The 20,725-nt window shown below is 43.5% G+C and overlaps 1 protein-coding gene across 1 annotated transcript; it reads left to right on the top strand.

The window, feature by feature from the left end:
• The first annotated feature begins 8,275 nt into the window (after positions 1–8,275).
• Positions 8,276–15,654, top strand: klhdc4 (kelch domain containing 4). Its single transcript, XM_039018081.1, has 12 exons — positions 8,276–8,476; positions 8,729–8,820; positions 9,183–9,261; positions 10,768–10,866; positions 12,940–13,076; positions 13,196–13,288; positions 13,494–13,656; positions 13,799–13,877; positions 14,015–14,223; positions 14,342–14,756; positions 14,847–14,993; positions 15,331–15,654. The coding sequence occupies exons 1-12, from the start codon at positions 8,375–8,377 to the stop codon at positions 15,504–15,506; spliced, it is 1,791 nt and encodes a 596-aa protein (XP_038874009.1). The 5' UTR covers positions 8,276–8,374; the 3' UTR covers positions 15,507–15,654.
• The last annotated feature ends 5,071 nt before the right edge of the window (positions 15,655–20,725 follow it).

Here is a 20,725-nt window from a genome sequence, read left to right as displayed (position 1 = left end):
CAATAAAGGAAAAGTGTGAATGTGTGTACATTTTTACCTCCATAAATCATGATTTACAGCATGTTTTCAAATCTATTCATTGAATGATTTCAAACAATTATTGTGCAAAAGTTCTCTACCTACCTAGCCCCAGCTATCATTGCAGTCAGTTTCTCATTCCCCTACCATTATTCACAGTTTCATTATTAGTGCTGCCACACTGTGCCAGTTTAGTGTATTGCATCATATGACAGGCTAACACAGGTAGTGTGATGATGTTATTACATATCATGTTATGTTATCACATAACATTATCATACAGATATCACCACCTCCTTATCACATAACAGAGAGATACAGACATAGACACAGACACGTGCATGCAGACACAGTGGCAGTAGATGGATGGCACTGTATTGTAGGCAGGGTTTAGAACTTAAATCATTTTCCAATCATTTCTTTCGGAACAGAATCATAATTTGTTTCGTTCCGTTCCATTGTTTCGTTCCGTTCCACTGTTCCGAACAGCAAAATAATGTTCGGAACCGGTTCGACACCCCAAAAAGTTACGGTGTCTATTGTTTCTTTCTGTTCGTTTTTAAACCTCTGGAATCTACATTTCTTTAACATTTAGCTCAACATTAAATTACTTCAGCAATCAGTGCGGATAGAGCAGCTTGCTATGGAGCGGGCAATGTAGGGGGCGAAATGCGACTGAAAGTTTGCAGGTGGGGAGAGAGCTGAGAGAGGGTGGAGGAGGAGGCTTGACTTGGGCATCTTGTTATGACATGCATTACCTGAATCAGGCCCACAGAATTATACCTACGGAGGACCAGATTCTATTTGCATTGTGTGTCCCCCAACCCCTCTTTACACTGCTGCTACTCTCTGTTTACCATACATGCATAGTCACTTTAACTATACATTCATGTACATACTACCTCAATTAGCCCGACTAACCGGTGCCCCCGCACATTGGCTACCTGGACTATCTGCTTTGTGTTCCACCACCCGCCAGCCCCTCTTTTACGCTACTGCTACTCTCTGTTTATCATATATGCATAGTCACTTTAACCATACCTACATGTACATACTACCTCAATCAGCCCGACTAACCGGTGCCTGTATATAGCCTCGCTACTGTTATAGCTTCGCTACTGTTATAGCCTCGCTACTGTATATAGCCTCACTACTGTTATTATTCACTGTCTTTTTTACTGTTGTTTTTTATTTCCTTATCTATTGTTCACCTAATACCTATTTTTTACTTAAAAATTGCACTGTTGGTTAGGGCCTGTAAGTAAGCATTTCACTGTAAGGTCAACCAACACCTGTTGTATTCGGCGCACGTGACAAATACACTTTGATTTGATTTTATGAAGGAACTTTGAATGTCTTTGACCTTCAGAGAGTTAGCTTAATGTTAGACTAGCTAACAAGCTTGTGTGTTTAAAATAAAAACACGTCTTACCTTTTTGTAGTTAATAAAGCTAATGCGATAGTATCCTTAACTAGCAAAAATCTCTCACCGTAATTTCTGAATCACGCTTGTAACGTCAGTAGGCAGTAGCCTATGCTTCCGAGGGGGAAGGGCAGGTTGCCCACACACACACTGGCAAAGATTTTCAGCTGGCAGATACTGGAATACGTTTCTGAGTGACAAATTAAGGGCTTTGCATAGACGCTTTGTGGCATTTTTTGTAGGACTGGAAATGCCTGGGACATAAAATAACTTATTAACCATTCCCATGCTTTTAAAATAACGGTTCTGTTCCAGAACAGTATAGATCTCTTTTGTTCCCGATTCTGATTCTGTTCCTCAAAATGTTTTGTTATTTTCAGGTTTTCGGTTCTACAGTATTCCCTAAATCGGTTCCAACCCCTGATTTGTAGGGGTCTAATAAGGACACATCTTCTGCATTCAGGCTGTCACAGAGGAAATTCCAAGTAGTTTTATTTCCACTGGAGGACATAAAGACAGCTTTATGTCCTCCACACAGACATTGGATCTACAGTATTTTTGTGTGTATCTCTCTGTGTTTTGTTCAGAAGGGTGACAGAAGGGTGACAGATATATCACAAGTATATCACTGACCGGCTGTGTCCATAACCTTGACCTTGTCGCCTGCTCTCCTCCACTAGTGATAAACTTGCTAGGGGTTACTGTGGTGCTAGATGTGCTGATGTCCCATATCACTGGGATCTCCAAGTGTCATGCATGGTGATTCTATGTATATGTATAGGCACTTTGCTTAGGGCCAGGAGTTAGTCTTGACCATGTGACCTCACCAGGAGTTTTTCCTGACCATGTGTCCTGACCAGCAGGGGTTCACGGGATCAGGAAGAACTGGGCATTAATATGGAGTTGGTCCCCCCATTTGCTGCTATAACAGCCTCCACTCTTCTGGGAAGGCTTTGGGTGAAGACCGCTTTCTTCGTCTCTCTCAAGTGTATATGTGATTTAGATGCACTATTGTAAAGTGGCTGTTCCACTGGATGTCATAAGGTGAATGCACCAATTTGTAAGTCGCTCTGGATAAGAGCATCTGCTAAATGACTTAAATGTAAATGTAAATGTATATGTCTCCCTGCCCCCAGGATGGGGGAGCTGTTCTCCCCAACTTGAAGTTTGGGCTCTTCAGTGTTTAAAAGTGAACCGCGGCCAGACTCTGCATCGAGTGGCCGGCTCCCTTGGTGGGTGTCAAGATCTCGTAAGGAACCTGAAAAATGAAAAATAAATGACATGTCTCAAAAATACAAAAATTATTTTAAAAAAGGAGATAATAAAGCTCAGGAAAAAATATTTGATTACTATTTTTTACACATATTGAACCCTTTTTTGGGTAGGTACGGAGACCCCCATCATGTTTGTGAGAGTCTCCCGTTTCCATAGTGGTCATAATTATTTTGTAGATCAAACCGTTTGGATGCTAAAGATGTTTTCTTGAGAAGATGGATTTTTCGGGATGTCTCATGGTCTGACAAACACATCTCTAGCTCTGCCACCTTTCACCACAGATAAGAAAAGGCAACTTCAGTGGATGCGGTGGCTTGAGACGCATCCAATGCAATATCTTAAACTGACGGATTTTGATGGGGATCTATTATGTACTTAGATTGAAACACCTGTGCTTCAATCAACTCTAGGGGATTATACAACCTGCAAATCGGTGTACGCGACCAAAACATTTTATTTATATGTTACCTCCAGTACAACATTTCCCAACATGTCACTGAGGAACACCCATTGGGCAGAATTGGCAGGTGCTACGGCCTGGTATCATCACCATGGAGATGCCTTCACTTTATATCCCACGTCTACTCTCCCTCAATAACCAGTCTTACTTATCATACAAGGACAGGGCAATCTGGACGCAATTAATGTCCACCATTAGATTTGAAAGCGGTGGCTGTCATCGTAAAATGAGTGTGTGTGCTTATCTGTGGGAGAGAGAGAAAGGGGTATTGTTTAGATGAGTAATTGAGCGTGACCACGGCTTGCCTTGTCTCTGGGCAACAAGGAAATAGCAGGTTATTTCTCCTGTGTGTATGGGTCTATATGCGATAAGATTCATATTTAAGAAATGGAACACCTATCAAGTCAGATAACACTATTACTCCTGATCTCCCCTCTTTCTTGCAGCCCCATTCTGTACGATGGGAAAAGACTCCCATCCCGTATGGCCACTGTTAAACAACTGCTTCCCACTGTCCCAGCTTTCCTCAGGGCACGTGGGAAAAGTTCCTTACTAGTGAGATCCTTGCTAGGGGCTCCCTTAGCCTGGACATGCAAAATATGGAGGAATCCGGGTTTTGCAACTCCCCACGGTGGAGCCATCACTGTCTGACCACCTCCACCCCACGCGTCGTGTTACTAACAACACGCTTTTCTGACTCCATTTTTCAGAAGATGTACAAATCCTCAGCCCAGGTAATTCAGAGCACTCAACGTGACCTCTTTGTTGATGGCTTAGTTAGATTGTTGGCTTAGTTAGATTGTTAGGTTACTTGTTAGATATTACTGCATTGTCGGGACTAGAAGCACAAGCATTTCGCTACACTCGCATTAACACCTGCTAACCATGTGTATGTGACCAATACATCCTGCATCCTGTTTCCATTGATCATCCTTGAGATGTTTCTACAACTTGATTGGAGTCCACCTGTGTTAAATTCAATTGTCAGGTTTCAGCCAGGGGCGAAAGTCAGCATATCCGCTTTCCCTCCGGTCTTATCTTATCGGTTGCCATCACTCTAGGTGAACAAGGCATGGAATGTAACCTGATTAACACTTCCCCATTCTCTCTGTGGATTCCTGTCACTCATTAGCTCAGTTTTAATTTATTTAACAGGGGAACAGGTTTTTGAAACTCCCTTACAGATGTAGGATCTAAATTTGATCACATTTGCAGGAGAACTTTCCTGCTGTAGCAAACTGGCTCAGATCCTACATCTGTAGCCCACTTAGTTTTGGGGATTTTTTGGCAAGCCAATGGCAACTCAGCTCTATTGATGGAGAACCCTGTCTATCGAGCTAAAGAACAGTCAGTACAGTTACTTATACTTTCTGGTTAAAAAGAAGAGAAGACGTCAGAGCCCCAGACAGCTATCGGTTATTTGCGAGTCCACAACGCTCAGGTCTTTTCCTCGTCCTGTTTTTACACTTGCGCTTGGTACATGCAGTCAAGGCACACTCTACTTCCACAATATTTTAGAGCCAAGACAGACCAGACACATACTGTAGCTGCTCTACTGCTCAGGATTAGGACATCTGGGAAAACAGTATGTTTCCTTCTTTCTTTTAGCTACAACGTCTGACGTCTTACGTCATTCCATTCTTACGTCATTTCTCTCTTGCACATAGCCCAGCATGGTGACACGGTATGGCCATACCTGTCGCCACTCACTAGGGCACAATCCAAGAGGATTGAGCATGTTTTCACTCATTTTCAAAGTACCCCAGTTACTGGGACACACTCTCTTCCCCCTCTGCAGATTTATTACACCCTTGGGTGCGCATGACACGCAGACACTAGCTTATTCCAGCCTCTAGAGACCCCGCTTCTCGCATCGATCCAGACTGACTGCCAGACTGTTAGAGGTGACAACCCTGTAAGGGTTTTTAGAGACTCCATCCCCAAGTGGGGATAATGCACCACTAGGGGTGAAAGCGCTAGCACACCCTTGGCAAGGATAATGCCTTACGCTTTTTCCTACTCTATGCCTAATAGTCCCCACTCCAGTAAACAGAGTGAGGGAACAGGGCTTATCCCTCATCTTCGAGACCCCTCGGTGACCAGGGAAGCTCTGGTTGGCAGAGATCACTCTCCTGCTTTACAACCAGCCCAGGCAGCTATCTTTACGCAGGGATTCTTTGACCCAAGTGAAGGAGGAGATTTGCCATCCTCACCAAGAAGCCATGACCCTCTGGCCCTGGCCTGTGAGAGGCTGAATCTGAATGTGACAGACTTGCCACTCAAGGCCATTGAGTATCCAATGCCTGAGCCTCTTCTACACGCTCAATGTATGGAAAAACAAGTGGTGTGTCCTAAAAAAGACAATTCCTTACCAATGCTCTGTATCCAAGATTTTATTAGGAGTGAGTGTTTGTGTGTGTGTTGGAGTGACAGTGTTGTGTGAGTGTGTAGGGCCCTGTGAGTGGGCATAGAGACAGTGCAAATATTGAAATAGAAGGTCAGTAAAGATACAAGGTAAACTCAGTCCGTGTAGCTATTTTGTTAGTTATTTATCACTCGTATTGCTTGGGGATAGAAGCTGTTGATGTCAGACTTGATGCACCAGTACTACTTGCCTGATGTGACTAACCTTATCTGACCAACCATCCTATCAGCTAACTTCCACTGACATACTGACCATGTTCCTTAATAAGGTGATGTTCCCAGAATACATTTGTTATACCTCAATGCTAGAACTGTAGATCAGGGCAGGACTCAAAGAGAACCCAAAAACAGCATCAAGATTAGACACTTTGTGTGAGAGCCATACATGAAGCCTGCCGGGTGCACATGGTCTATGCCTGTCACAGGGTTTCAACAGTAAACTGAAGCTCGTTTCATCAATTTGAAGGTGATGTTAAATTATACACCACCAGGAGGAATATTTTTTTATTATTATTTTTTTACATTTCACCTTTATTTAACCAGGTAGGCTAGTTGAGAACAAGTTCTCATTTGCAACTGCGACCTGGCCAAGATAAAGCATAGCAATTCGACACATACAACAACACAAAGTTACACATGGAATAAACAAAACATACAGTCAATAATACAGCAGAAAAAAGAAGACAAGAAGTCTATATACAGTGAGTGCAAATGAGGTAAGATAAGGGAGTTAAGGCAATAAATAGGCCATGGTGGCGAAGTAATTACAATATAGCAATTAAACACTGGAATGGTAGATGTGCAGAAGATGAATGTGCAAGTATAGATACTGGGGTGCAAAGGAGCAAGATAAATCAATAAATACAGTATGGGGATGAGGTAGATAGATGGGCTGTTTACAGATGGGCTATGTACAGGTGCAGTGATCTGTGAGCTGCTCTTACAGCTGGTGCGTAAAGCTAGTGAGGGAGATATGAGTCTCCAGCTTCAGTGATTTTTGCAGTTCATTCCAGTCATTGGCAGCAGAGAACTGGAAGGAAAGGCGACCAAAAGAGGAATTGGCTTTGGGGGTGACCAGTGAGATATACCTGCTGGAGCGAATGCTACGAGTGGGTACTGCTATGGTGACCAGTGAGCTGAGATAAGGCGGGGCTTTATCTAGCAGAGACTTGTAGGTAACCTGTAGCCAGTGGGTTTGGCGATGAGTATGAAGCGAGGGCCAACCAATGAGAGCGTACAGGTCGCAGTGGTGGATAGTATATGGGGCTTTGGTGACAAAACGGATGGCACTGTGATAGACTGCATCCAATTTGTTGAGTAGAGTGTTGGAGGCTATTTTATAGATGACATCGCCGAAGTCGAGGATCGGTAGGATGGTCAGTTTTACGAGGGTATGTTTGGCAGCATGAGTGAAGGATGCTTTGTTGCGATATAGGATGCCGATTCTAGATTTCATTTTGGATTGGAGATGCTTAATGTGAGTCTGGAAGGAGAGTTTACAGTCTAACCAGACACCTAGGTATTTGTAGTTGTCCACATATTCTAAGTCAGAGCCGTTCCAGAGTAGTGATGCTGGACGGGCGGGCAGGTGCGGGCAGTGATCAATTGAATAGCATGCATTTAGTTTTACTTGCATTTAAGAGCAGTTGGAGGCCAGGGAAGGAGAGTTGTATGGCATTGAAGCTCGTCTGGAGGTTAGTTAACACAGTGTCCAAAGAGGGGCCAGAAGTATACAGAATGGTGTTGTCTGCGTAGAGGTGTATCAGAGAATCACCAGCAGCAAGAGCGACATCATTGATGTATACAGAGAAGAGAGTCGGCCCGAGAATTTAACCCTGTGGCACCCCCATAGAGACTGCCAGAGGTCCGTACAACAGGCCCTCCGATTTGACACACTGAACTCTATCAGAGAAGTAGTTGGTAAACCAGGCGAGGCAATCATTTGAGAAACCAAGGCTGTCGAGTCTGCCAATAAGAATGTGGTGATTGACAGAGTCGAAAGACTTGGCCAGGTCGATGAGTACGGCTGCACAGTAATGTCTCTTATCGATGGTTATGATATCGTTTGGGACCTTGAGCGTGGCTGAGGTGCACCCATGAACAGCTCGGAAACCAGATTGCATAGCGGAGAAGGTATGGTGGGATTCGAAATGGTCGGTAATCTGTTTGTTAACTTGGCTTTCGAAGACCTTGGAAAGACAGGGTAGGATAGATATAGGTCTGAGTGATTGGGACTCTCCTGACCAACTCAATTAATTATGTTACAACATGCAACAGGCCTGTCCTCTCTAAAAAGAATGAGCTTAATCTTTTTACGTGCCCTTTAACATACTTCTTTACAATACCAGGCATTATGTCTTACATGATACAAATATGAGTTGAAACATAATTTCTTTAAATGTAGCATAATCTACTGAACTCATTGTGTGAAATAACATCTGCAATGCTTCCCAGATCACTGGTCCACAGAACTAGCCTACACTTTCCAAGTTGATATTCCTTTAGATTTACAGTTTTTCACGAACTAACTATTTCTAGAGTCTAAACCTGCTTCTCATTTTACTAGGAGTGAGCTAGTACTACATCCAGTCCAACGGGTGGCACTATTTCATATTGTATAGACATGTTTCTATGTCACTTCGCTGTTGTTGCCGGAAGTGAACCGCGCTTGTCTGTGGAAGTACATGTGAGTTTATTTAGCTAGACAATTTCCATGTGGTTCTGATTCCACAACTGATTCAAAGCTAATCTGTAGCTAGTACTGTCCTGTAAAAATGGGCAAAAAGGGTAAAAAAGAGCAAAAGAAAGTGAAAGGAGCAGAGAAGACAGCAGCCAAAATGGATAAAAAGATTTCAAAGCGGTCTAAACGAGAAGAGGTAACATGTCTGTCTCCCTTTCAACTGCTAGCTACTAACATTAGCTAGCTAGATAGTTCTACAGTACATTACAATATCTTTATAGCATAACATCTTATTGCATAAAATTGTGTGTGTGTGTGTAAAATTCCAAGTCAATTAATTTCTACTCAATCACATTACATTAATGTCGTTGTCTGACAGACATTGTACAGAGTGAATAGTTTCAGCTGTTGTTCACTGCTGTGTTGTTTTCCTTTGGCATTGGTACAGGAGGACCTGGCTGCGCTGATAGCTGAGTTTCAGTCCTTGGATGCAAAGAAGACAACAGTTGTGGAGACCGCCTGCCCGCCCCCCTCATCCAGGTGACCCACTACTCTGTCCTAGATGTTGATAGGTGTTGACCTGGTTCGTGTTCAATGGGCACAAAACGGGAGAAAATGTGTTGAAACCAGGGAGTTACTATGGCTGATCTTGTACAATAAGAATTGTCTCGTTTTAGATGTTTTAAATTTCAAAACCTTTGCTGTTTCGTGCCTACTGAACATGAGCCTGGTGTTAGGTGTGGCAGCTCAAGTTAGAGCCAGGTGTTAGGTGATTTCACAGCCAGGTGTCACAAGCATTTTGCTACACCTGCAATAACATCTGTTAAATATGTGTATGCGACCAATAAAATGTGATTTGATTTGATAGTAGTGGTATCCTGTTTGTATCATCACTCACACAGGTTGAACGCCTCTCTGTCAGCACACCCCGACAAGGATGAGCTGATCTTGTTTGGAGGCGAGTTCTTCAATGGCAAAAAGGTACGATTCATATACACTACATGACCAAAAGCATGTGGACACCTGCTCGTCGAACATCTCATTCCAAAATCATGGGCTTTAATATGGAGTTGGTCCCTCCTTTGCTACTATAACAGCCTCCACTCTTCTGGGAAGGCTTTCCACTAGATGTTGGAACATTGCTGCAGGTATGTGCTTCCATTCAGCCACAAGCATTAGTGAAGTCTGATGTTGGGCGATTAGGCCTGGCTCGTAGCCGTCATTCCAATTAATCCCAAAGGTGTTCGATGGGGTTGAGATCAGGGCTTTGAGCAGGCCAGTCAAGTTCTTCCACACCGATCTCGACAAACCATTTCTGTATGGACCTTGCTTTGTGCACGGGGGCATTGTCATGCTGAACCAGGAAAGGGCCTTCCCCAAACTGTTGCCATAAAGTTGGAAGCACAGAATTGTCTAGAATGTCATTGTATGCTGTAGCATTAAGATTTCCCTTCACTGGAACTAAGGGGCCATGAAAAACAGCCCCAGACCATTTTTCCTCCTCCACCAAACTTTACAGTTTGCACTATGCATTCATCTGTCAGACTATCAGATGGTGAAATGTGATTCATCACTCCGGAGAACACGTTTCCACTGCTCCAGAGTCCAATGGCGGCGAGCTTTACACCACTTGCGCATGGTGATCTTAGGCTTGTTTGCGGCTGCTCGGCCATGGAAACCCATTTCATGAAACTCCCGACAAACAGTTCTTGTGCTGATGTTGCTTCCCGAGGCAGTTTGGAACTCGGTAGTGAGTGTTGCAACTGAGGACAGATGATTTTTACACGCTTCAGCACTGAAGCTTACAGTCTCGTTCTGTGAGCTTGTCTGCCCTAGCACTTCGCGGCTGAGCCGTTGTTGGTCCTGGATGTTTTCACTTCACAATAACAGCACAGCATTTTGATGAACTGACTTGTTGGAAAGGTGGAATCCTATGAAGGGGCCACACTGAAAGTCACTGAGCTCTTCAGTAAGGCCATTCTACTGCCAGTGTTTGTCTATGGAGATTGCATGGCTGTGTGCTCGATTTTATACACCTGTCAGCATAGCCAAATCCACTAATTTGAAGGGGTGTCCAAATACTTTTGTATATATAGTGTATGTTGAACACCTTTTTTTTATTTGACCTTTATTTAATCAGGCAAGTCAGTTAAGAACAAATTCTTATTTACAATGGCGGCCTACACCGGCCAAACCCTAACCAGGACGACGCTGGGCCAATTGTGTGCCGCCCTATGGGACTCCCAATCATGGCTGGTTGTGATACAGCCTGGAATCGAACCAGGGTCTGTAGTGACGCCTCTAGCACTGAGAAGCAGTGCCTTAGACCGCTGCGCCACTCGGGAGCCTTTATATTCATATATTTATTAATGTATTCATATATTTATTAATGTATTCATATATTTATATTCACCATTTTTTGTCTGTTATTAATCCTTTTTGACTGGATGAATAGGGTTGACAGTGGGTTAATTTTCTTTCTTTCAGACGTACCTCTACAATGACCTGTTCTTCTATAACATAAAGAAGAACACCTGGGTGAAGTCAGACATCCCCAACCCTCCTCCACGACGCTGTGCTCACCAGGTAACTATGTACCTCCTTTCAACCTCCAACCACCATCTCTACAACCACCCCCATTTTCTTTCAGGGATGCAAACATGTCTCTTCAATGATATTCGCCGTTTAGATCTCAAAATAGATAATCCACGTGAAATGTGTAGATCCTTTAAAGGAAGGTGTTGGGCGGATCTGACGCAAAGTGCGCAGACGTAGAGTGTATCACACATTAAAGCTATAAAAGAGAACGCAAACAGATCTTCTCCCTCTGCGATTACTGCCTTCTCTCTCTAAATGAACGAGTACAGGATGCATCCCTACCCTACGCGTCCTACAAATTGAATATCAAACGGAGTTCAGAGCGTGATGTCAGATATATTATATCAGAATGAGTGCTTCATCCAATATCACGTGTGACAGATGTGAGCAGTCAGCCGCATCCCCCTAACCAGCCATTAGCCTACTCAGCTGCTTCTCGCCGTCCGTTCTTTATGCGCATCTCCATCAGTTTTGAAAATGTTATTTAGCCGTGATGGCGAGTTGGGGTGTGCAGACAGTCATGGGGTTTCTGTTGTTACATTTGTTTAATTATTAGAGCAGCTCCCAGGGTGAGCAAAGTGGATAGGTATCTTTTCATTTCGCCTGTAAGAACAAGCAGGCCATTTTGGGAGTTTTTGGTTTCATAACAAACGACTTTGTTTAGTCATGTTACCTGGCTAGCTAGCGAACACCATGGTACCTTGGCTATGCGCACATTTGGATGGCGCAGGGAAAAGGGATAGATAGCCTAGTCAAAGAGATGCTTCAAAGGTAGGATGCATATGTCTAATCAATATAATTCTAAGCTCAATCTGAGGGGGTGGATCACCATACTCCTAGGTATTGTGGTAGTTGGCCTGGTATCACATTGTTAGTAAAATCAGAATCCCCTTTATTCGACAAGTACATTTACACATACTCAGAATATTACTTAGTGATATGGTGCTGCTAGTGATAGACAATATTTAGAGACAGAATACAGACAGCGGCGTTTAAACAAAGTTTACATACATGATATACAACTAGGTAGAGTGAGCATAGAGCTATAAGAGAATGAGCAGTTATACAAATATACAGTGGGTGTACGGTTGATATACAGTGGGTATACGGTTGATATACAGTGGGTATATGGTTGATATACAGTGGGTATACAGTTGATATACAGTGGGTATACGGTTGATATACAGTGGGTATACGGTTGATATACGGTTGATATACAGTGTGTATACGGTTGATATACAGTGGGTATACGGTTGATATACGGTTGATATACAGTGTGTATACGGTTGATATACAGTGGATATACGGTTGATATACAGTGGATATACGGTTGATATACAGTGGGTATACGGTTGATATACAGTGGATATACGGTTGATATACAGTGGGTGTAAAAATGTACAGTATCAGTATGAATATACCTAAATGTAGAGAGACAAACAGAACATTTCCATCGATTTCTCGTGTGTTTCCGTGAAACATTTTTTTCAACTTTTTGAGCCCTCACCAATTTGCATCCCTGTACTTTACAGAGCTCACCAGATCCCCCCTGCCTTCTTCAAGGAGTCTATCTTTACTCTTTATAGTCACTTAGACAGCTCAGGGTAACGTTTTCACACCTTTGTTCTACTTCTGGGGAACTCAAAGGCATGTCACACCTTTACTGACATGTTTTATTTTATTTTTTAACTTTTTCTCTGTTGTGGATGAGTGATTCCTCTCACTGCGGGTCTCAGGTGGCAGCCTGCCCATTGTTCTGTCATTCTCCCTTTTGGACACCAGGGGACAGACTCTGCTTGATACAGCTATGAAGAGATTTGAGAGAATGCCAAAGTAGATGGTATCTATCTGATAACTCTCTCTCTCCCTTCCAACTTTCTCCATCTTTCTCTCTCTCTCTCTCTCTCTCTCTCTCTCTCTCTCCTTTCTCTCCTTTCTCTCTCTCTCTCTCTTTCTCTCCTTTCTCTCTCTCTCTCTCTCCTTTCTCTCTCTCCTTTCTCTCTCTCTCTCCTTTCTCTCTCTCTCTCTCCTTTCTCTCTCTCTCTTTCTCCCTCTCTGCAGGCGGTGGTAGTTCCCCAGGCAGGGGGGCAGCTGTGGTTGTTTGGCGGGGAGTTTGCGTCTCCTGACGGGGAGCAGTTCTACCACTATAAAGACCTCTGGGTTCTTCACCTCTCCACAAACACCTGGGAGCAGATCAAGTGAGGGAGCCATATTGCTATTGTAGTAATAGTGGGTTAAACGTATGTTTGAGATGCTACTAGATGAACCTGTTTGTGTCAGTGTGTGTGTGAATTCAAGTGTTGTGTCTGTAACCCAGGGTTCCAGGTGCACCCTCTGGTAGGAGTGGACATCGTATGGTCCTGAGTAAGAGGCAGTTGCTGGTGTTCGGAGGCTTCCACGAAAGTGCTAGGTAAGGAGAGATGATGGGAGGAGCTATCGTGTCAGTTAAGGAGAGGTGATAGGCGGAGTAATTGTAGGAAATAAGAGGAGAGGAAAGAGAACCTTCTGGCTAGCTTTATGGAGGTCAAACTATCACAATATTAGATACAGCCGCTGCATGAAATATGCAAAATGAACTAGATTATTTTGTTGATAGTGTACTTCTTATATTGCAGGGATTTTATCTACTACAACGATGTACACGCCTTCAGTCTGGACTCCTTCACCTGGAGTCGCCTCTCCCCCTCCGGCAACGGCCCCTCCCCTCGCTCAGCCTGCCAGATGACTTCTACCCCCGATTGCTCGGGGGTCATCATCTACGGAGGATACTCCAAAGTGGTGTGTGTGTGTGTGTGTGTGTGCACAACAGGTTCTTAAGTTTGCTCATGTTAATTCGATATGATATTGAGAGATATGCAGCAAGTCTTTGAATAACTCCATGACATTTTAATCAAAGTTGTGTGTTATTGTTCCCTATTAGAAAGCTAAGAAAGATGTGGAAAAGGGAACCATCCACTCTGACATGTTTCTTCTCAAGAGAGATGGCAAAGAAGAACAAGGTACAGTGATGCTCAGGCTTATACTTACTATTGGCTACAGACTAGCCTGGACATATAAAACGCAGGGCAGAGAGGCAATGGGATTTCTATTCACATAACATTGCTCCTCATGTTTATTTTATCCCTGTCCCTTTCAGAGAAGTGGTTGTGGTCTCGGGTGAGTCCCTCAGGCTCCAAGCCACCCGCCCGGTCGGGCTTCTCCCTGGCTGTGGGGCCCACGGGCCGGGCGCTGCTCTTCGGAGGGGTGTGTGACGAGGAGGAAGATGAGACTCTGGAGGGGGACTTCTACAACGACCTTTACCTGTATGACATCAACAAGCACCGCTGGTTCCCTGCTCAGCTCAAGGTAACTGCTGGAAACCTCCATTTTGGCACATACAGTAAATATAATGTTTACTTGGACATTTGTAAGCAACTGTGTTAATATTATTGTTGTTGACCTGTTTTTCCCTCCCCTTGTCCAGGGCTGTAAGTCGGAGAAGAAGAAGCGTCGACGGGGGAAGAAGGGAGGGGAGACAGGGGAGGGTTCAGGGCAGGGTCAGGAGGAGGAAGGAGCAGCAGCACAGGGACCTGTGGAGGTCATCAAGGAGATTGTCACTGAAGACGGAACGGTCATGACCATCAAGGAAATAATCCCCGGGACACAGGCGGAGGAAGAGAGTGAGGAAGAGGAGGAGGAGGAAGGCGAGGAAGGTGCCTCGGCCATCCTTGTCGAGCCTTGTGCTCGCTCCAGCGCCATGGCAACAGTGAAATATGGGAAGCTGTATTTGTATGGGGGCATGTTTGAGGTGGGCGACCGCCAGTTCACCCTCAACGACCTGTACTGTCTGGACCTCCACAAGATGGACCAGTGGGAGGTGCTGGTCGAGATGGACCCCAGTAAGTAAGAGGGAAACTGGGATTTCTGTCTGTGTGTTTCTGTGGGATGGAGGTTGTCTTCCTGATCACACTGACCGCTTCTCTCTGCAGAGACCCAAGAGTGGCTGGACGACTGGTCTGACTCAGAGGACGATGAGGAGGGGGAAGAAGAGGAGGCTAAAGGAGGTGATGACGAAGAGAAGGCTAAAGGAGGTGATGACGAAGAGGAGGAATCTGAAGAAGAAAGTGACGAACAAGGTAAATGAGAAATATCCCTCTATTCTTTTCAGTGTATGTTTCTAACCCTACTTTATTCTGCTCTTCATGTATTCAATGGTGCTGATTGGCTGAAAGCTGTGTTATATCAGACAATATAAACTGGATGGTTCGAGACCTGAATGCTGATTGGCTGAAAGCCGTAGTATATCAGAGAATGTACTTCTCCACTAGAGCAGTGAACAGGTTGCATCAAAGCCGAAGCCAAAAGCCTCTTATAGAAAGCCTCAAGGGACAGTGCTGTCTAAACACAATGTCAGTCGCAGTAGTGTTGACACCAGCAGTAACACTCTCTTCTGTGTGGTGTATGCGTTTACAGATGAGGAGGATCACCCCCCAGTGCAGCCAGGTGAGGCGCTGGAAGACTTCCAGAGTCGTACAGAGCAATACTGGGTAGGCCAGGCCCGGGCCAACATGGGCCCAGAGGTTAAGGACACAAAGGTGCAAAAAGTGGGCATAGCCATGGCCAAGGTGTTCTATGAAGACCAGCAGTGAGCCAGGGTGTATGTGCATGTGTATCCGCCTTCTTTGTGTGTGTGTGTGAGTGAGAGAATGGGACAGGTGGGGAGTGATAGTTTGTCATAGGGAAGAATGAGGGTACTCATCAGTGTTTCCCAACTCCAGTCCTCAAGTCCCCCCCCCCAACAGCACACATTTGTATTGTAGCCACAGACAAGCACACCTGATTCAACTTATCAACTAATCATCAAGACCTCAATGAGTTGAATCAGGTTAGTTTGTTTGGGGCTACAACAAAAATGTACGCGGTTGGGGGTACTCGAGGACTGGAGTTGGGAACCACTGATGAGTACCCTCATTCTTCCCTATGACACATTATTAGAGTTGGAAAACACTGCTTTAAACTGAAGAGGCCAATGAAATAATCTCTCTGCTTGGTGAACATTTTCTGCCCTCATAACCCCCCATGCCTTTGTACAGTAGGCCTAACTGTGCAAGAAAATATGCTGCTGTTTTGGCTGTTGGACTATACTGCAGTATGTATACTGTATCGTATTTGGAATTAGTTTTTAGTTTCATATCTTCAAGAAGATGGTAAGAAAATCCTTGTCATTGCTCACCCCCTTTGATTATTGTTTTCTAAACCAATTTGTCATTAAACATCCAACCATAATACTTCTGTAGTGTCTGTAGTCTTTTTAAAGGTGATGGCCAATTTGTTTAGTGTTGAAAATGGCTCAACTTGATAAGTACTGGTTGGTCTTTCCCAGGGTTTGTGTTGTATTGAAGATAAGAAGATTATGTTTTAGCCTTTAAAATAGGTTGTTGACTCAACTCTTGTCATATTTGAACCACTCTACCCTTCTGACTTATACCAAAGCTTTGCCACAACATATACACATATGTAGTACATTGGCTCCCCAACTGTTAACCTTGCACTGTGCAGCGGTCACACATGTAGTCAAACTCCCCCTGCTGTATGCTAAAGGTAAACTGTTCCTTCGTTTTAGCTCTACCTCTCCTCCAGACCCATCTTCTTATCTGACGATGGAGAGAGGAAGGTATATCGCAGAGGGAGGACGATTCAGCGAGTGAGTGATTTGAAAAGGACAATAAATACTTTAGAATAGTAGTCAGGTATCAATCAAATGGTTTTTTTAAAGCCCTTTTTACATCAGCAGATGTCACAAAGTGCTATACAGGAACCCAGCCTAAAACCCCAAACAGCACGCAATGCAGATGTAGAAGCACGGTGGCTAGGAAAAACTCCCTAGAAAGAAACCTAGAGAGGAACCACACTCTGAGGGATGGCCAGTCCTCTTCTGGCTGTGCCGGTGGAGATTATAGGAGTACATAGACAGCCATTAAGGCCAGATAATTCTTCAAGATAAGAGACGAGGGGCGAGGAAAGCAGTGCCTCCAAATGAAACGCAGCCTAGCTAGCTATCCCAGAGTGACCTATTTTCTCAGCCCTGAGAAGAATGAGGGATGAAGAGTGGAGAGATGAATAATAGATGGAGAGCAGATAGATGGATGAGGTTACTGGGATGCTGCAGACTGTCTCCAACTCTTTTCCTCACTCCCTTCTTCATTCGCCTTCAACCCCATTAAAAAAAAAAAAAAATCCTGTAAAAAAGACAGATATAAATAACTAAAAATATACTTTTTTTGGGGCCCAGTGCTGCTGACGTGTCGGAGCACATGAAGTGTTATCTTCACAGACTCGTCAGTGGTCCCATGTGAGACTCATTCAGAGCGTATGGCTACTTCAGTGTTAGTTGTATAATTTCATACCCTGTTTTCTTGATCTTTTTGGTGTTCTCCTATTTGATAATAGCATATTAGGTGTTTTTAGACTGACTAGGTGCAATAATCATTCATTATCAACCCTTCTCAATGTTGTCGCATTGAAGCTGTTCCGGCCCAGTATTCTGACTCATAACATGCTAATACAGTTTCCAAGATAAGAAGCCAAATAATTCAATTTATAGCCATTTGTTTGTGTGTTTTATGTGAGTAGTTGTGATCATACACCCAGCTGTCAGCTGGACAGATATTTGGTGAGTCCATGACAGGCTGTTACCTCTTTCTCTACCTCCTCTCTACCTCCTCCAATAGATTTAGAGAAATTACCCATCATCCTGTTCTAGTGGTGGGACACAGCTCAACTCCACACAGTGATTTCATTACAGTAATCTGGTGAAATTGGCTTAACTTCCCTTCAGACAATGAGCAGACAGGGAGGCAGTCAGAGACACGACAAGACAGACCGAGAACTGCACTGAGAAAAGGACAATGGTTCTAGAATCTGAGATAGGGGTTACTGGGAGTTGACAGGGGTACGACAATACTAGCAATACAACTAGGATATGTTCTTATGTACTTGTGCCATTATATACCAGCTAAGCTAAAGAATATAGTTTGTATGTAAGTTGCATCCTGCTGGTTTTGTTGTGTGGTCTTGCTGTCTGATGTAGCAACATGAAGGCCACACACACAAACTAATGTCATTGACATGAAGCCTACAAGCCAAGCTGCAGTTGTGTATTTGGAGTGTACCATTTGAAATCTATTCAGGGGGAAGACTTTTTTTTCTCTGGGTAATGGTAATGCAAGAGCATGGGAAATAAAGAAGAATAGAAAAGGATAGAGGAAGGGTTCACATACAGTATATAGACTGAAACGGCACAGAGAGGGAAGACTGAGGGAAATGAAGGTGTGTCGAGCTTGATACACCATTTTCCTCTGCCTTTCTCTCTCTCTCTGCCCTCCCTTTTCATTGTGAAGATGGGTCCCAGGAGACAAACCCCGCCCTCATGTCTGGCCACGCCCCTCATATGATGGAGGGGAATACTAAGTCAGGGTTGCCATGGTGACCCACCCTCCAATGCTGCAGTTTAAAGTAGCAGCTTGGTTTACTCCTGTGTCTTTGTTGTACTTTGGTATCTAACATGTTGTTTACCTTAAACAATTTAACAATATGCAGTGTGTACCTGCATACACACGCATACACACGCACATTCAATGAATTTTATCTCTGACATCTTCAATACTCTTTTTCATTATGGACAGAAGACCTGAGTAAAATCAGACTTGAAGAAAGAGGGAGAGGACAAAGATTCAATAACCACAAACCAGGAGTTTTCTTTCAAACACTTTCATAATTTTCTCCACATAACTCAAAAATGAACAGACCCCCAAAATGTAAAGAAATAAAAGAGAGGAGAAGAAAAGAACTGGGCATGCTTGGGCATGCGATGGGCTCACAGGGCGATGGGTACTTCCAGTCGGAATGGTAGAAAAACCACAGGAGCAGGTAGATCAGCCAGTTGTCACCTATGCACCTCAGTATCATCAACAGCCACTGGAACACTTTTCCATAGTTGTTCTTTGAATCAGTAAACCCTTTCCCATAATATGCCTTAACCCTCTAATGGTATCAGTCCAGTTTCCAACAGTACCTACTAACTCATGTAGTCAAGACTGGGGGAGCAAATGTTGTTGAAAAATAAAACTCCACACATTTGGCCCCAACTTTCATTCCTTCACAGTGGCAGCTCTGTTTAACTTTGCTGGATAGAGAAACGGAGAGGCATAGGAGGAAGAGAAGAGCGAGCACACACAGACTGGATGATCACTAACAAGGGGGACCAGGAAAATCAGGGTGGAGTACAAGCCCCTTACAGACATGCTATAAAAACATCTCAGAGTCTTTGAGTTAGTTAGCCAGCTATAAAAAATAAAATAAAAAGCAAAACACTTCTCTTAGTTTGTCTGTTTGTTTTTTCTCTCTTGTTTTCATTGCGTCTAAGATGTGGGCTTTGTCTTGGAGAAGCAGTGGGATGCAGTAGACTAGTAGCCTGTGTCTGGATCTTGTAATGTACTGTAATGTACTGTACTGTAGCGCAAGCCCAGGCTACCCTATGGAAGAGTCTGCTTCACAGAACAGTACTGGACAACATCTGGAAAGGTTCTGCTTGCTCAGGACTAAGAGCAACTTGGCAAAGCCTGTAAAGTACCACTTTTATTTAAATTTAAATTTTTTGCAGCTCCCCACCCCCCCACTCCCCTCTTATACTGCTTCCAAAACTAGCCCTCTACTGCACATCGTTGCCCTTAGGCAACAGAACATATTTTTGCCCCTCAACCTCCCCATATTATGATAATATGTGATGACATGTCTGTAAACAATCCAATGAGGTGCAGAAGTTGGTGTGATGTATCAACTGGGGGAGGGACCTTCTTTCAGGAAGCAGAGCAACCTGAGCACGTGGTGTGACTGAAGTGTACAATACATTTAATTATTTTGCATGTTTAACTAGAGATTAAAAAATATCTACTTGTGTAGGAACCTGTAAAGAAGCATATTTGATAGGTTTTGAACACACACACACACACACACATATATATAAATATATATATATATATATATATATATATATATATATATATATATATAAACAAATATAGTTTTCTTTTTGTTGCCTCAGGGCAACGTTGTGCAGTTAGGCTACTTTTCAGGGCAATATCATGCTCAATGAAAGACATGTCATTTGATGGATATGGATATTTTTTGCCAAAATATCCACTGACATTCACATGCAATGGACACAGCAACATTCTATGGGCGAAAGGATCCTAATGGAGCAGTTAGGATCACCCTCTGATATTGAGGACAGTGAGCTGGAGGACAGTGACAGCGAGGAAGAATCAGGTTTGAGAGGCAGTGAAATACTAGTTTATGCCCCCAACTTGTATTTCCTTATGAAAAGAGTGGGTTTTTTCTACTATGTTCCTCTTAATAAATGTTCTAAATATATCAGATTTTCCTTGGTGTTTTAGCAACAAAGAAATCTGGGTGGAGGGGGAGAAAAGCCTAAATCTTACCAAAAAATAGGATGGAATATTAGCAGTAGAGGGCTAGAGGAGACATTTATATTTTTCCCCAAAACGGTTTATCTATACAAAACTAAAACATACATGAGCATGCATTTTAGATATTTTTTTCAACTTTATAAAACAAGGCAGTAGGCGTTTTTTCAGAAGTCTTGCAAATAGCTCAAAAATATGTTTTTTTTCTGTCTTGGTAAATAATTTGTTTTGAAAGCAGCAGTTTAAAACATAACAGTCTCTGAACTTGCACTAGGCCTCTTACAGTGCCTCCAGACCAGGTGTGTGGGGTGAGGTTTGGGTAGAAACCTTTAGACATGATACTGTAGAGAGAAAAAGCGAGAGAGAGAGAGAGAGAGAGAGAG

The sequence above is a fragment of the Salvelinus namaycush genome, chromosome 21 (genome assembly GCF_016432855.1).
Source record: "Salvelinus namaycush isolate Seneca chromosome 21, SaNama_1.0, whole genome shotgun sequence".
NCBI lineage: Eukaryota > Metazoa > Chordata > Actinopteri > Salmoniformes > Salmonidae > Salvelinus > Salvelinus namaycush.
Note: the sequence above shows the minus strand (reverse complement) of the source record. Positions and strands in the feature narration are given on the sequence as shown.